Genomic DNA, 14,995 nt, shown 5'->3' on the forward strand with positions numbered 1-14,995 from the left:
TATAATGTAAAATAGAATAAGATAAATAATTAAAGTTTTATTTAAAAAAATTAAATGTTAATTTCATTTTATAAGCAAATTACCATTGATCACTAAATATTTCTTGGACTCGAGATTATTTCACTTCAAGTGCACGTATAATAAAGGAAAATTTAATTGAATTCAATTACATAAATAAAAATAAAAAATAAAATTAATGTAATGTATAATAGAATAATAAAAATAATTTAAAGGGTTATTAAGTCTTGTATATTAAATGAATCCTTCTTTCTTTTAAAGCAAAATGATCTATGATTTGGTCATAAAATGTTTCTTTGGCTTGAATTTCTTTTAACAATCCTTTTTCAATAGAAATGAGAGCTAAATTTGATAACCTTTCTTGGCCACATTTATTTCTTAAAAATGTTTTATTATTTTAAGACACGAAAATGATCTCTCTACAGATGCGGTTGTCACGGGAAAAGTCAACATTAGCTTACAAAGCTTAAAGTACTCAGTGAATCTTTCATTCAAATCAGTATTTATTAAAAACCTTAATGTTTCTTGAAGACTTTTTGACCTAAAATTCTCGTCATTGAAAATTACCCTTAGTTCAGTTTTTTAAACTCAAATCAAATGGGGTGGCGCAACAGTCCGTTGTGAACCAGGGCCTAGTGACTTACAACTCTCAACTATTCCTGTGTGCGAGTACTGTTGTCAGGAATGGAAGAGACCTACAATTTTGAGCCGAATCCGAACGGATAATTTGAGAAAGCACTTTTTCATGACAAGAATTACTCTTGAAGGATTTGTCAATTCCTCGCAAGAGGCAGTACCCGCGAAAATTATTTTTTTAAATTAAGGTGGCACAGGCAGGGATTGAACCCAAGACCCCTTGCATGACAGTCCAACGCACTAACCATCATGCTACGGGTTCTACCCGTTCCAGTTTTTTAAACTGGAATTTCAAAATACCCTGGGTATGAACTTTGTAAATTATTCAGCAAGTTATCAGGAAAATGGGTTTTAAAATAGTCATACAATGTTGCATCCGAAAGCCTTAAAAATTAAAAGTATGGCAGCGAACTAAAGCGATTATCGATTTCAGTAATGACTTGGTGAACAATTGTGGTTAAAAGAGCTTTATATTGTTCTTTTGTGGAAAGGTTGACTTCAGAACGCCTGCTGTTGTTGAAATTTGAAAAATTTTCGGTTTCAACAATTTTTTTCCAAAATAAATCGAAACTTCTTGATTTAATTAAATTATAAGTACTGTTTTTGAAAATATTTACTTGATTGAGACAATATTGAACATCACTGGACTTGGATTGAAGAATTTTAAATAAAATATCACTTTGTGGAAAAAATTCGTTGAAAAAATATAAAAGAACAATAAATTTCTTATCACTAAAACAATATATCAGACCTTTCGATAAAACTATAGCTTCATTGTCCCAATCTTCCTCATTTTCTATTACGCTTTCGAAAAAGGTGGAAAGGTGACATTTAAGTTCAAAGATTGTTTGCACAATGCGCCCATTATATTCCCAACGAGTTGGCGCAGCGTTAGGAATTTTTCTTTTGACAATTCCATTAAATGCTGCAACTCTTTTAGACGAATGGGAAAAAAAACTTACAAAACTATTTAAACTTTTAAAAAACCCAGAACATGGCTTAATTTTAGACACTGACTGTGTTAAAACTAAATTGAGCTTATGAGCAAAACAGTGAATGTAATGTGCGATTGGGATGATTTCTTTTATTCTAGCTTTTAAACCGTTTGAACTTCCTGACATAACAGCCGCACCATCGTAGCTTTGACATACCAATTTTTCAAATACATTTTCTTTTTTTAAAAATGGTACTATAAAATCAAACAAATTCTGTGCTGATCTTCCAAGCGAAACATCGACAAAGCACATAAACCTTTCAACGACAGATCCGTCTTTTTTTACCATACGCAACATAACTGACAGCTGTGATTTGTTGGACACGTCCGTAATTTCGTCGAGAAGTAAGCTCACGTAGTCTGAGTTTTTTATTTCCCTCCGTATTTCTTCGAGTAAGATTTTAGCAATTGAGGCAATTAGTTCATTCTGAATGAACTTTTCTACCCCTTTGTCAATGAATAAGAAGAAGCAAATAACTCAAAACTCATATCTCTCCTTTCCTGACCTACTTTTGTTTTCACAAATTTTCATAATGAGTTCACTCAATTCAATCTTCACTTCTTATGTGAACGCCAACAAATTAAAAAATTTTGCTTTGAAGGAGATTGAGTGAGAGTTGAGAGTAGGCGATATATCAGAATGCCTAGCTGGTATGCATTCCAAATATTTGTTTGCAAGCGCAAGTGTATAATGGAGTGATATTGTGCGTTCCCCGTGGACATTTGCTTTGAACGAAACTGAGTGAGAGGTGACAGTAGGCGATATATGAGAATGGGAATGATTAGCTCGTATGCATTCCAAATATTTGTTTGGAAGCGTGAGTGTATAATGGAGTGACATAGTGCATTCGCCGGGGAATTGAAGGGATATTATGAGTTTTTGTAGTTTTATTTTTGCATTGTTTCGAATTAAAGATTCTTTTCTTAAATCGTATAATTTTTTGAATTGCTTAACGGAAGCACTCATTCCACTCAATATATGGACGCTTCGTCCCTACTTGAAGGTATGAGTTAATCAGCATTTCTGACATTGATGAGAACTTGAACTGCTCTTTAAGTTTTTTGCATAATATACTATGGTTGACAGTATCAAATGCTTTCGAAGTTTTAAAATCTTTTGAGTTAAACCAAGGCAAGTAGGGTTCTTTTTAGTTGAAGGTGTAAAGTGTTAATATGTTCACGCCAAAGAAGATGTTCATCTATGATAACTCCAAGATACTTTATCTTTTTGACGATTTCGATTGGTTGGTTGTTGGCTGACAATAGACAGTGATCTACAGTGAGATGGGTGGCTAATGTGCATAACTTTTGTTTTTGTAGCATTAATAACCAGTTCATGGTGAGGTCATGGCACCACTTGTATATATTGTCAACATTTTTTTGAAGTATTTCTACTGATGAATTCATACTTTTGTGTTTGACTATAATATCTGTATCGTCTGCATATGCATATGCTGTATTAGTTTTAAACAATCGTAGTAGTTCATTAGAATAAAGTATGAACAAAATCGGTCCCAGTTTTAAGTCTTGTGTTACGGTAGGTTTTTCTTCACTCAAAGTTGATGATACCTTAACCTTAATTGTTGCGGCTGCAAAACAACTTTAATAATCCGGCACAGCTTTGAATAAACTTTTCTCCAAAATACAATAAAGACGGATTGCTTTATCTTTAGTGTTTATTCTCTAAAAAATTTAATATCAATATTTGAATAAACTACTGAAATTAAATAGCCACATATTAATTAAAAACAAAAACTTACAAATTTTTCTTGCTGGTGGATCTCAAAAAAGTAAAATAGCTAATGGGCCGCCAAATTAATTATTAATCTACAATAATGTCGCAATTTCTGGAACTACGGAAAAGTTACAAACATTTTTTTTACAAAATGGAAGCTGCCTAAAGAAAAAAAAATGTACCACTTTTTTTAACATTCTTCGATTTGTTAAAAATAGTAAAAATGAAAATTTGGAGATGGCCGTAGTTCCGGACGTAGACAAGTCCCTAAAGAAGACTCTCTTAAAATTTCAAGTAAATCGGTTAGGCAGAACCTGAGAAATCGTGGGTATCAGATTCAAAAAGTCAGTTCTGAGAAAAACGCGTTTAAAGTACGCCATTATGTCTTTTGTTCGGTTAGTTGCAGCCCAACCGATTTGGATGGCTGCTCAGCAAAATACTTATTTCTCCGAAAATAATTTTAAGAAAATATGAACAAAAAAAATCGATTTTTTTTTTTATTTCTAGACCAGAATACCCCCTTAAAGAGACAACTAGATATGTTTAAATTGACAGAATAAAAAATAATGATAATAATGCATACAGTCTCGACATTAATCGACCTATCAGTAAGATAGCTTTTGAGCCAGTCTGATAAACATCCTCTGATACCAATTTTGTTCAAACTTTTTCTGGGCTGAGGGTGTCAAAGGCTTTGTTGAAGTCTATGAAAAGGACAAGAACGAAGTGTATTTGTAAATTCTCATAACAGCTTTTCCGTACTTTTTCTTTTTTGAAATCCGTATTGGTTTGGGTGCAAGATTTGATGTTTGTTAAATAATAAATTGAGTCGTTTGACAATTACTTCCTCCAATAATTTTTTTACGGCTGACATGATAGCGATGGGTCTATAGTTTTCTTTTTTTCATTTTTCCCTACTTTATTAATAGGGCGAATAATTGACGTTTTCATAAGTTTTGGTACACAAGCCTGGATTATGCTACGATTTATTATGGCTTGTACAACAACCGGTGCAAAAATGTCGCCGTTCATTTGGAGATCAACTGGTCTTATGTTATCTGCCCAAGGTCCTTTTTTGGTGTTTATATTGCTCAGAATTTGAAATATCTCTTCTCTGCTGGCCTCTTCAATGAAAATACTGTGCTGTACTTGTAAGCTTTCATCATGGTTCATCGTTTGTGTGTTAATGTTGCACATATGCATAATGTTAACTAATTGGTTAGCAAATCGATCTGCAAATTCTTCCACAATACGTTTTTACCATTAATGTTAATTGAAAAGTAGTTTTGTATAACGTCATCTATTGAGGCGTTTTTTCTTCCCAAAAGCTCATTTATCACGCTCCATGTCTTCCTTGGGTCGTATTGTGCATTTATAAATGTTTGTTTATAAAAGTTTGGATGGTTTTGTTTACAAAATTTCTTGTATTGGCGCTCATAACTTTGGCTTTTGGACTCATCACTTTTCTTACACATATCGATTATTTCGCTGTCGACCCACGGTTTTGGTTTTCGATTTTTCTTTGTTTTCTTATGTTTGGTTGACTCCGTACATATAAAGGGTGATTTTTTTGAGGTTAGGATTTTCATGCATTAGTATTTGACAAATCACGCGGGATTTCAGACATGGTGTCAAAGAGAAAGATGCTCAGTATGCTTTGACATTTCATCATGAATAGACTTACTAACGAGCAACGCTTGCAAATCATTGAATTTTATTACCAAAATCAGTGTTCGGTTCGAAATGTGTTTCGTGCTTTACGTCCGATTTATGGTCTACATAATCGACCAAGATGGCAAACAATTAATGCGATTGTGACCAAGTTTCGCACTTAGTTTACTTTATTGGACATTAAACCAACCACACGAATGCGTACAGTGCGTACAGAAGAGAATATTGCGTCTGTTTCTGAGAGTGTTGCTGAATACCGTGAAATGTCGATTCGTCGCCGTTCGCAGCAATTGGGTTTGTGTTATTCGACCACATGGAAGATTTTACGCAAAGATCTTGGTGTAGAACCGTATAAAATACAGCTCGTGCAAGAACTGAAGCCGAAACGATCTGCCGCAACGTCGAATTTTCAGTGAATGGGCCCTAGAAAAGTTGGCATCCGCTTTTTTATCGACAAATTTTGTTCAGCGATGAGGCTCATTTCTGGTTGATTGGCTACGTAAATAAGCAAAATTGCCGCATTTGGAGTGAAGAGCAACCAGAAGCCGTTCAAGAACTGCCCATGCATCCCGAAAAATGCACTGTTTGGTGTGGTTTGTAAGCTGGTGGAATCATTGGACCGTATTTTTTCAAAGATGCTGTTGGACGCAACGTTACGGTGAATGGCGATCGCTATCGTTCAATGCTAACAAACTTTTTGTTGCCAAAAATGGAAGAACTGAACTTGGTTGACATGTGGTTTCAACAAGATGGCGCTACATGCCACACAGCTCGCGATTCTATGGCCATTTTGAGGGAAAACTTCGGAGAACAATTCATCTCAAGGAATGGACCGGTAAGTTGGCCACCAAGATCATGCGATTTGACGGCTTTAGACTATTTTTTGTGGGGCTACGTCAAGTCTAAAGTCTACACAAATAAGCCAGCAACTATTCCAGCTTTGGAAGACAACATTTCCGATGAAATTCGGGCTATTCCGGCCGAAATGCTCGAAAAAGTTACCCAAAATTGGACTTTCCGAATGGACCACCTAAGACGCAGCCGCGGTCAACATTTAAATGAAATTATCTTCAAAAAGTAAATGTCATGGACCAATCTAACGTTTCAAATAAAGAATCGATGAGATTTTGCAAATTTTATTCGTTTTTTTTTTTAAAGTTCTCAAGCTCTTAAAAAATCACCGTTTATATGTTGTTTATTTTCCGTACGAATATCTCATAAAGAGATTCGACATTGTTTTCTTGAAGCATGATCTCCCAATTTGTTTGTTGTAATAACTTATTAACTTTCAATTGATAAATATGCACATCATCGATTTCTTCGACCATTCTATTTAAGCCTTTTGTAGCGTAAAGTATGGCATAAGGATCGGCGAGGTTAGTTTCAACAACTACTGAGAATATGTCTTGTTCAGTTAGACTTAAGTATATGAAAGATCAACACGTGTAGACTTTTTTATAACATTCGTGAATCCTTTTAGTACTAGAGAGCTGCTTTCGTCTAGTACATCTATATTCATATCGCCTTAGACGATATTTTCCTTTTCGGCATTGATCACCGTATACATTTCATGTGGTTCAAACAGGACGGTGCTGCTTGCCACACAAAAAACATCACAATTGACATTTTCATCATCTACCCGTCCCTATAGAATCACACTGAAAATTTAAATTTTAATTTTTTGTAAAGAATGAATATGAATTTATCTTTTATGTTATTTTAATTAAAAGCAATTCATCGGTGAGCTTAAGAATCAAATGTGTATCTTTAGCAGCATTTAATACAGTCGAAGCACTTAGCATAGAGAATACACATTTGCGGCTGTATGTTCTCGTTAAACTCACAAATTCCATCTCTAAGGTCTTGAATAGAGCATTTTATTATTTTATTTATATTATTTTTACTACTAAATACAAATTCGAAAGTTTAATTTACAAGACTTAAGTGACGTATTTTTGTCACCTCTTCGGCCAAGCGGCAAGTTTAAAATGTTCACCATTTTTATAATGAATTTTAACAATTTCAATTTCTTTTTGGTAATAGGTTAGTTCTACTTATCAAAAGAAAAAAAACGCGATGCTTCAAAAGTGACAGCTTTTTAAATAGTGCTTTTCAAAACAAAACCTTCTAAACAAATCATTTTCACTTTGCAGTTTGACATTAATCATCCAGCCAAGCATTTCTGATACCACAACATCCGCTTTTTTCGCTCAATATTCCGTCTGTGTTCCTCCCACGAAGACTAGTTGGCATAAACTAATGATTAATAGTTTATTAAAAAGCTACAAACAAAAATGTACGCTAAAGTTACCGGCATCATCGGCTTGAAATTGTCAGATAAGTGTATAGAAATGGTAGATCATACAGTATCAGATCTGACCCTGAAAAACATGCTCAAAATGTCTTACAATTAATTCTCAGAATATTAAAAAAAAAACATATATATTTATTGTTCATAATTTGTATTAATTTTATACACTTAATATTACTTTTAACAACAACTTGAATTTTTCTTCCTAATATTGACTTTGTTCGATGGCAAGAACGTCGAGCATAGCGCAATAATTGCAATCACACCAACATAAACGTAAAAAAGCATATTACAATTTGAAAATATTGCTAAACCAACAAAATTACTTCCAACAACTGCACCCAAACGTCCAACCATCATAATAAGACACATCGCCATAGCGTTTACATTTGTTGGAAAATATTCCATAGAAATAGCACTTACAATTCCTCCACATGAACCCGTTGTCATCGTTAGGGTCAGGAGCACAATGGATAGAACATAGGAACTAACCCAGTGTATTAGCAAACAACTAGATGCAGCTAATGTCATCCAAATTACTGCAAAATAAAATTTTTGAAAAATATAAATTAATGGAAATATTTGTATTTAAATAAATTAAAAACTTGAACGTACGTATGTCAGAATTTTCAAACTTTAACTATTTAAACCTAAAATAAGACGATTTTCACATACACACACTTTTATTAATCTAATGGCTAGTTGGAAAACATAATGAACGTTTCATATCTCTTAATTCAATATAAAAGCTTTGAATCCCTCAAGAACTAAAGTGATCAGAGATTCTGCAACGTGTAATTTGTGGGTGCCACACAATTTAATTTTTATTTTCATTTAATTTTTAGAAAAATTATGTACTTAATTGCATCTTTTTCCTTAAATTCAAGAAGCCAATATTTGTCTCGATACAATTTTTAAGATCAAAAAGTAACCGCAAAAAGCTCTAAGGAGAATGTGGAATGGAGTTTATTGAAATATTTTTATAAATATAAGCTTACTGAACAACTGAACTGTGCTAGTAAGCTCACAGAACCGAAAACATATGGGACTAAAAGGTAAGGCTATCAAAAATAACTGCAACATGTCTAATGAACAGGTCCAATGACATAAAATCAAGCGCACATATGTCAAAATGACAGCTAATCATGATTTGTCAATTAACCAAAAACTTCACTTACTCTGTGAAGTATTTATTTTCTGCACAGTTGTATTTGATGTTTTATTTCGTTAAAATACAAAATTCAAGTCGAGATGGAATTGTAACTTGAATAAGGAGTGTTTTGTAGTCAATACCCGTGTTTTTTAGCATTCTATAAATCATATAGTAGAAAATTCCCAAGAAAACCCATAGGAAGCAGCCAGATTTTTGTATTTAAAAACTGGTACAACTGAAAGAAGACCTGTCAGAATAATAATGAAAAATATATAGTTTTGCTTTAATCAAATTGAACACAAAAAAAATGCACATGGAGTAGGTTGCGTATCCTTATATGGTGCTGTTCAGTTCTTCATTGTTGAATAAGACGAATCAAACCATCTCACTTCACTTCATAAGAAACATCGAAACACCATTTGCATTTTAGAAAATGCCGTCAAACTTAATCATTTTTAAATCTTCTTGTGCGGTTGAAACACAAAAAAGATTGATTTATTTAATCTAAACTGAGATAAACCTTTGGTGGAAACATATACCAAAACTTAATTATCTTTACTATTGCACTATTACAAAATAAGCCCAGTTAATTTAATTATCTTTTCAGTTAGTCCATTTTCTTTAACAAAACTAAATAATATCAACAGTTACAGATTGATTTTTTCCCCAATGGAAAACACATGATTTCAAATGCACAACTACTCAACGAACACAGCCATCGAGATACAATTGCAATATCAATCGTACCACACATTTAAGAACAAAATCACATAAGATACATTTGAGACTCGTATAAATGTCAAAAACCTATCCGTAGTAAGATTCTACTTAAACTCTTATAGGTAGTATTCATACTTCGGATATTGTTTTTGTTATTCGTGTAAAATCTTACTATACTATTGATAGATTTTCCATCAAAACATGGGTAGTAAATTCTTTGATAGTTTTTGTACGATGAACTGAAGATAGAGGTTGGTAAGTTCCAAGTTTGAAATGTATGACACTTGAAAAATTAACTAGTTGCATTGGTCAAAAATTAAGGCCCAAAGAATGCAGTTGACTGCAAATAAAGTTCCTTGTGTTGTTTGAACCTGCCTATAAGTATAGATGTGCATTAGAAAAGTTACATTGTTCTAACAAATGTTTCAACAAATTTTGGAATATTTTTATAAAAACAAATAACTGACTTTATTTATAATTTTAACTGTTAACATTCCAAGTTCCTCATATCATTTAAAGGTGCATAGCACATAAATACGACCGAAACTACTGAGGGTGAATTGTTGTAAAATTTTTGTTTTGATTGATTTCGACATTTGGTTCGTTTTGGTTTGCAAAACTATGCCTATGACTTTGCTATTAAGTGTTAAAGCAATTTTATATAAGTGGTAGCCTCGAGAGGAATCTCAGAATTCGATTGAATTGAGGTTATTTTAAACCAAGCAAAGGCCTACAGAAATACAAATAAAACATTTTTGGAAAATCTAACTCACATGTGGACGCAGTTCACACACGGTCTTTCAAGTCTTAAAAATAAAGATGGGCACATATTGACATCCTCGGACATGTTGTTTCTATTTTTTTAATTTGTTGAATACTTTTAAAAGCCAGTTTCTTTCAACTCAATTTTGTATACAAATAATTCAAATCACGAATACGAATGAAATTTGGCAAATTAACTTACTTAGAAGGTTCTTCTTTCCGATAATATCAATGGTGAATGTAAACACCAAATACACACATGTGAATACTCCTCCAATCATTATAAGAATTTGAAACATTCCAGTATTCACGGGACCACCACATTGTTCTTCAGTTATAGTTCCATTAGCATCTTTGGAGCTAGTTCCATGCATATCTAGAATTTCACAGACCAAGTAATTTGTTTCCGATTTGGAAACAATTTGGTCCAACATTGTTGGAAACCTTAAAATTTACATTTATTTAAAAACCTGCATTATATAGAATAAAACATTTCACTTACCACATAAAAGTTCCCTGAGAAATGGCAAATATTACAAACATAATCCCACATATATTTGTAGTGTGTACAATTCTATTTCTTGAAAAAAGTGGTTTAGTTTGATTCCAAATCAATGATAATGCTCCTTTCAATCCATGAATATTGCTCAAATTGGCACCAGATAATTCAATATTGACTCGTTTCACAGGATATTCACTTTCCGAACGACCAGTGTTCCATTTGAATATCGTCCTGAAAGTTTGCATAGCATTTTCGACTTTTCCCTGAATTAAACTATATTTTGGACTTTCTGGTAAGAGAAACAGTCCACTTAAGGCAATAAGGCTTAGACAGGAATTCGCCAAAAGAAAAGCTCGCCATGGTGTGAAACTTAGTCCAAGTACATTAAAATCGAATTGTAAAGGAAGAATTACAGTGGCCAAACCTTTAAAACAAAAAATAGGTCTTGCTCTAAGCTTGAAGTAATAATAATAAACTAAACAAAAAAAAGTGTAACTTACCTGGTAGAAACATCAATCCAATCGGTAAGAACATCGACAACATAGTTACATATTTCATTCTTGTCGCATTTCCGTGAAATTCTCCCAAGAAACTGAACACACATGCTTGACAGCCAGAAATGGCAAGTCCATTGAGAAATCGAAATACAATTAACATCCAAATGTTAATGGAAAATGCTGAGATTACCGTGGTTATAAATCCAAATGTCAAAGCAGTACGAAGGGTTTTTATTCGACCCCATGTATCAGCAAAGAATCCCATGGCATGTGAACTAACAACTATTCCAAAAAATCCAGAAGATGCAAGGAAACCTTGCTCTGCTATTGTTGAACTTAGATCACATTTCAGGAAAGGTAGCATTATGCTTATGCCCATGGTCTCAACCATGACTGTCATAAAACATAGGCCACATACTAATGTTAGAAAATAATGGAATACTCCAATGTCGGTTAAGACGATTGCTTCGTCGAAAGAATGGACTTTTTCCGGTGGTGATGGTGGGAGTTCGACTTTATCCAATCCTTTCTTAGATTTATCTGTAAATTCTTGAAATATAAAAAATACAAAAAAAAAAACTAATTATAAACTATGTATTAAATAGGTAGAGTATTGATAATAGTATTTAATTTTTAAGTTAACTTTTAAGTCTAGACTTTTAAATAACATACAGAGGGTGGGCCATAAATCAAAGATTATGTCGATACTAGTAGCACTTTCTCGTTTGGAATCTTGATAGAAAACTAGTATCATAGCGCCGCGGAAAAAAACGAGTCGTTGTAAGTTTTAAAAACGTTGAGAAACATTAGAAACTTAATTCCAAGAGTAGCAAACAATTTGTAAAAAACTGTAATAATGGACAACAGTCATGGCCTTGTTAAACTTCTCATAGTGCTCAAAGAAAATGTGTCTCCTGTCATCAACTCATAAACTGAACGTTTCATGCACAAGCATCGAGGATAAATCTTTAATTGAAGGCTCACGAAGCAATTAAAGATGCATGACTATAAGCTTCCCAATTGTTTAACTATCACGATTTGGTCCTTCGAGCAGCTTTGTTTAGTCAACTTTTTTGAAAGGAAGTTATCTTTTCTGGCTTGACGGATAAGTTTGAAAAACCCGCGTGTTATTATCGAAAATCCGTTTTTTGATGTCAATTTGCTGCCACTGAGCAGCGCTTTATCCATTTTGATTTTTTTTTGTCAGAATTGTAAGAGACCGATATTATAGCAACAATCCGGAAACTATTTAAGCACTTTAGACCAATATCATCCAAGTCAGGGATTGGAGTGTTTTATTATTTAACTGGAAACAATTTAGCTTGATACATTTTTTAAACACAAACATTTAAGTTTTGACGACGAGGATGTAGCGTAAGATTTAGATTTTTGAACCATTAAGCTTTGTTCAACTTTTAAACTATTAATTTAAAAGATCTTACTGTGAAAATAAGTTTATTTTTTTTTTTTTGAAATTACAAATCACACATCCCAAAATTTTGAATAATGGAACATTTAATGTTTTTAACTAATTTACCATTATTATCGTCAAAATCAACGAACGCTGAGTTATCCATTATAACTGAACTTTAATAAGTATAACCTGTAACCGCTTATGGATCAGGTACAAACAGAACTCATTCACTTAGATTAAGTGTCTATTAGCTATCTAAATTTTATTAAAATAAAAAAACAACAACACTGTTATCGGACTTATCTAAGATGTCAGTCTTATATTCAAGGTATTCTTATTCTAAATCTGCATCTTTCTTTACACTTAATAAAAAGCAAATGAATGAACAACTAATATTCTATTTTCTCTTATCTTTTATTGTTTTTATTGTTAAAATATCATAAAGAATAATCTAAAATCTAAAAAGTACAGACCCCACAAACTAGCTTCCATACACTTTAGAACGCTATGAAAATGCAGAGATTAGTCGTGATAAAGGGGTGTTTCAAACCTTTTAACCTTAAATAGATGAATGTCTCAAATTAATAATGAAAAATGAGACTATCTTTTCCCGACATACACTTTAAGGCTTAAGTACACAAATCTACTCAGACTTCAGAAGAATTCAACGACTTCCAGTGAATGCAAAAGGATGTATGATAGTTCAAATGATTTTAATCAATTGATTGCAATCTTTTTAAGGTCAAATGATTGGAAAATTGTAAAACTAATCCCTCAATAAAATCTTCAAATTCGTTTTTTTATGAATGAAGGAAACCTACAAATTTAAGTCGAATCTAAAAATAACTATTTTGATATCAAAATACTCATACGCTCTTGGATTAAAACTTTTATTTTATTCAGCATCAAGTTTAAGTAAATTCATAATCATAATTATTAATACCAAACTAAAAAACTGTTAAACTTACAAATATTTTGAATTTGGTACTTTTACTTAATAATAGTTAGTTTTTTTATAGGGTGAAATGGGGCTTGAACTTTGAATAAATGTTTGGACCTAAAAACTTGGCCTCGAATTGGACTTTGGCAAGACAACAAAAAATATGTTTTCATTGCAAATATTTTATAGTTACATGGGTTTCAAATTCTAAATTTCCTTTTTTTTTATAATTTATATACACTCAAGGGGTTATTAATACCCTTTATATGTTAAGATTTAAAAACAGTACGAGCATTAGCAAAATAGGGAAGGATTTAGGAGGAGATACTGGTGCACATTGGTCTTAAAGTTCTGAACATCAAAATGAGGGGGAAAAACAGAGTTGGGCAAAGCATTCCAAATTCTCGACGTGTGATTTAAGTAAGAAGCTCTATTCTTTACAGTACACCCGAAATTGAGCTCAAGGGTAAACTGATGAGCATTCACCTATGAGTCTTTACTATGGAAATAATCCATTTCATAGAATAGGCTAAGATGAGTTAAATTCATATACATATGTACATAGATTAAATTCTAAGAATTGCATAATTTGTGTTGATTTGATTCATTAATATTGATATATTGATTAAATTCATGCCTCTGTATTTATGATTCATATCAATTTGATTGACAGGGATCAATTTGGAAAATGGAAAATATACCCCATTTAAGAACATTTGACTGTTTCGGAGATTCTCAATCTTTGGGAATAAACTGGGCAAAATGGAAACAATCTTTTGAAATTTTTCTTCAGATTTCTGGAACCACAGAATCTATTAAAAAGAGGGCAACTCTTCTTCATTGTGGTGGACAAGATCTCCAAGAAATTTTTTACAATTTACCAGGTGCAAATGTTGATCCAATTTTAGATGGCAATAGAGACATTGATGTCTATGAAGTGTGCGTTGAAAAGTTAAATGAATATTTCAATCCGTGTCAAAATAAAACATATGAAAGACATATTTTTAGACAAATGTTTCAAGAAAGAAGCGAAAAATTTGAAGCTTTTATTATTCGGTTAAGGCGTCAAGCATCGAAATGTAAGTTTGAAAATCCGGATGAACATATTAAAGACCAAGTGGTTGAGAAATGTTTTTCTGAAAAGCTTAGACGGAAAATATTAGAGATGGATGATTCTAAAAGTTTAAATGATGTTATTTTTCTGGCTAATTCGTTAGAAACAATTAACATTCAAATGGAAAATTTTAACAGCAAACAGAATAATAGCACCATTGAAATTAATAAAATTAATAAATTTCCTTCTCGAAAATTTGAATGTTTTCGATGTGGTTCAAAAGATCACTCAGCTCAAGACTTAAAATGTCCTGCGAAAATGAAGAACTGTCGTAAATGCGGATTAAAAGGTCATTTTGAATCCAAATGTCGCACCAAATCATAACAAGGTTTTACTGACAGCACATTCCGAAACAAAAAGTTGAAAAGGGAATCGATACGGTCAGTTGAAAAGGTAAAAGACGAAGAGTTTATTTTTCATTTTTCTAGCCAAAAGGAAGATGAAATAACTTGTTCGGTTGGCGGAGTTTCCATTCAAATGATAATTGACTCTGGTAGCACATCAAATATTATTTCAGAAGGAGTTTGG

At 32.5% G+C, this 14,995-nt stretch overlaps 1 protein-coding gene across 1 annotated transcript; it reads right to left on the bottom strand.

The window, feature by feature from the left end:
- Window positions 1-7,495: 7,495 nt before the first annotated feature.
- On the bottom strand, window positions 7,496-12,694 carry LOC129946448 (putative transporter svop-1). Its single transcript, XM_056056630.1, has 5 exons — window positions 12,537-12,694; window positions 11,003-11,548; window positions 10,503-10,926; window positions 10,203-10,444; window positions 7,496-7,904 (listed from the first exon to the last, which is right to left on the bottom strand). The coding sequence occupies exons 1-5, from the start codon at window positions 12,574-12,576 to the stop codon at window positions 7,546-7,548; spliced, it is 1,611 nt and encodes a 536-aa protein (XP_055912605.1). The 5' UTR covers window positions 12,577-12,694; the 3' UTR covers window positions 7,496-7,545.
- Between the last annotated feature and the right edge of the window lie 2,301 nt (window positions 12,695-14,995).

This window comes from Eupeodes corollae, chromosome 2 (assembly GCF_945859685.1).
Source record: "Eupeodes corollae chromosome 2, idEupCoro1.1, whole genome shotgun sequence".
Classification (NCBI taxonomy): domain Eukaryota; kingdom Metazoa; phylum Arthropoda; class Insecta; order Diptera; family Syrphidae; genus Eupeodes; species Eupeodes corollae.

What these genes read in the sequence shown, in the direction of transcription:
- LOC129946448 (XM_056056630.1), bottom strand. Translation starts at nt 12,576, where the DNA reads ATGGATAACTCAGCGTTCGTTGATTTTGACGATAATAATG. An exon ending in TGGATTGATGTTTCTACCAG is followed by an intron (nt 10,927 to 11,002) that starts GTAAGTTACACT and finishes TTTGTTTTAAAG; the next exon opens with GTTTGGCCACTGTAATTCTT. An exon ending in CGGAAAGAAGAACCTTCTAA is followed by an intron (nt 7,905 to 10,202) that starts GTAAGTTAATTT and finishes TTTATTTTGCAG; the next exon opens with TAATTTGGATGACATTAGCT.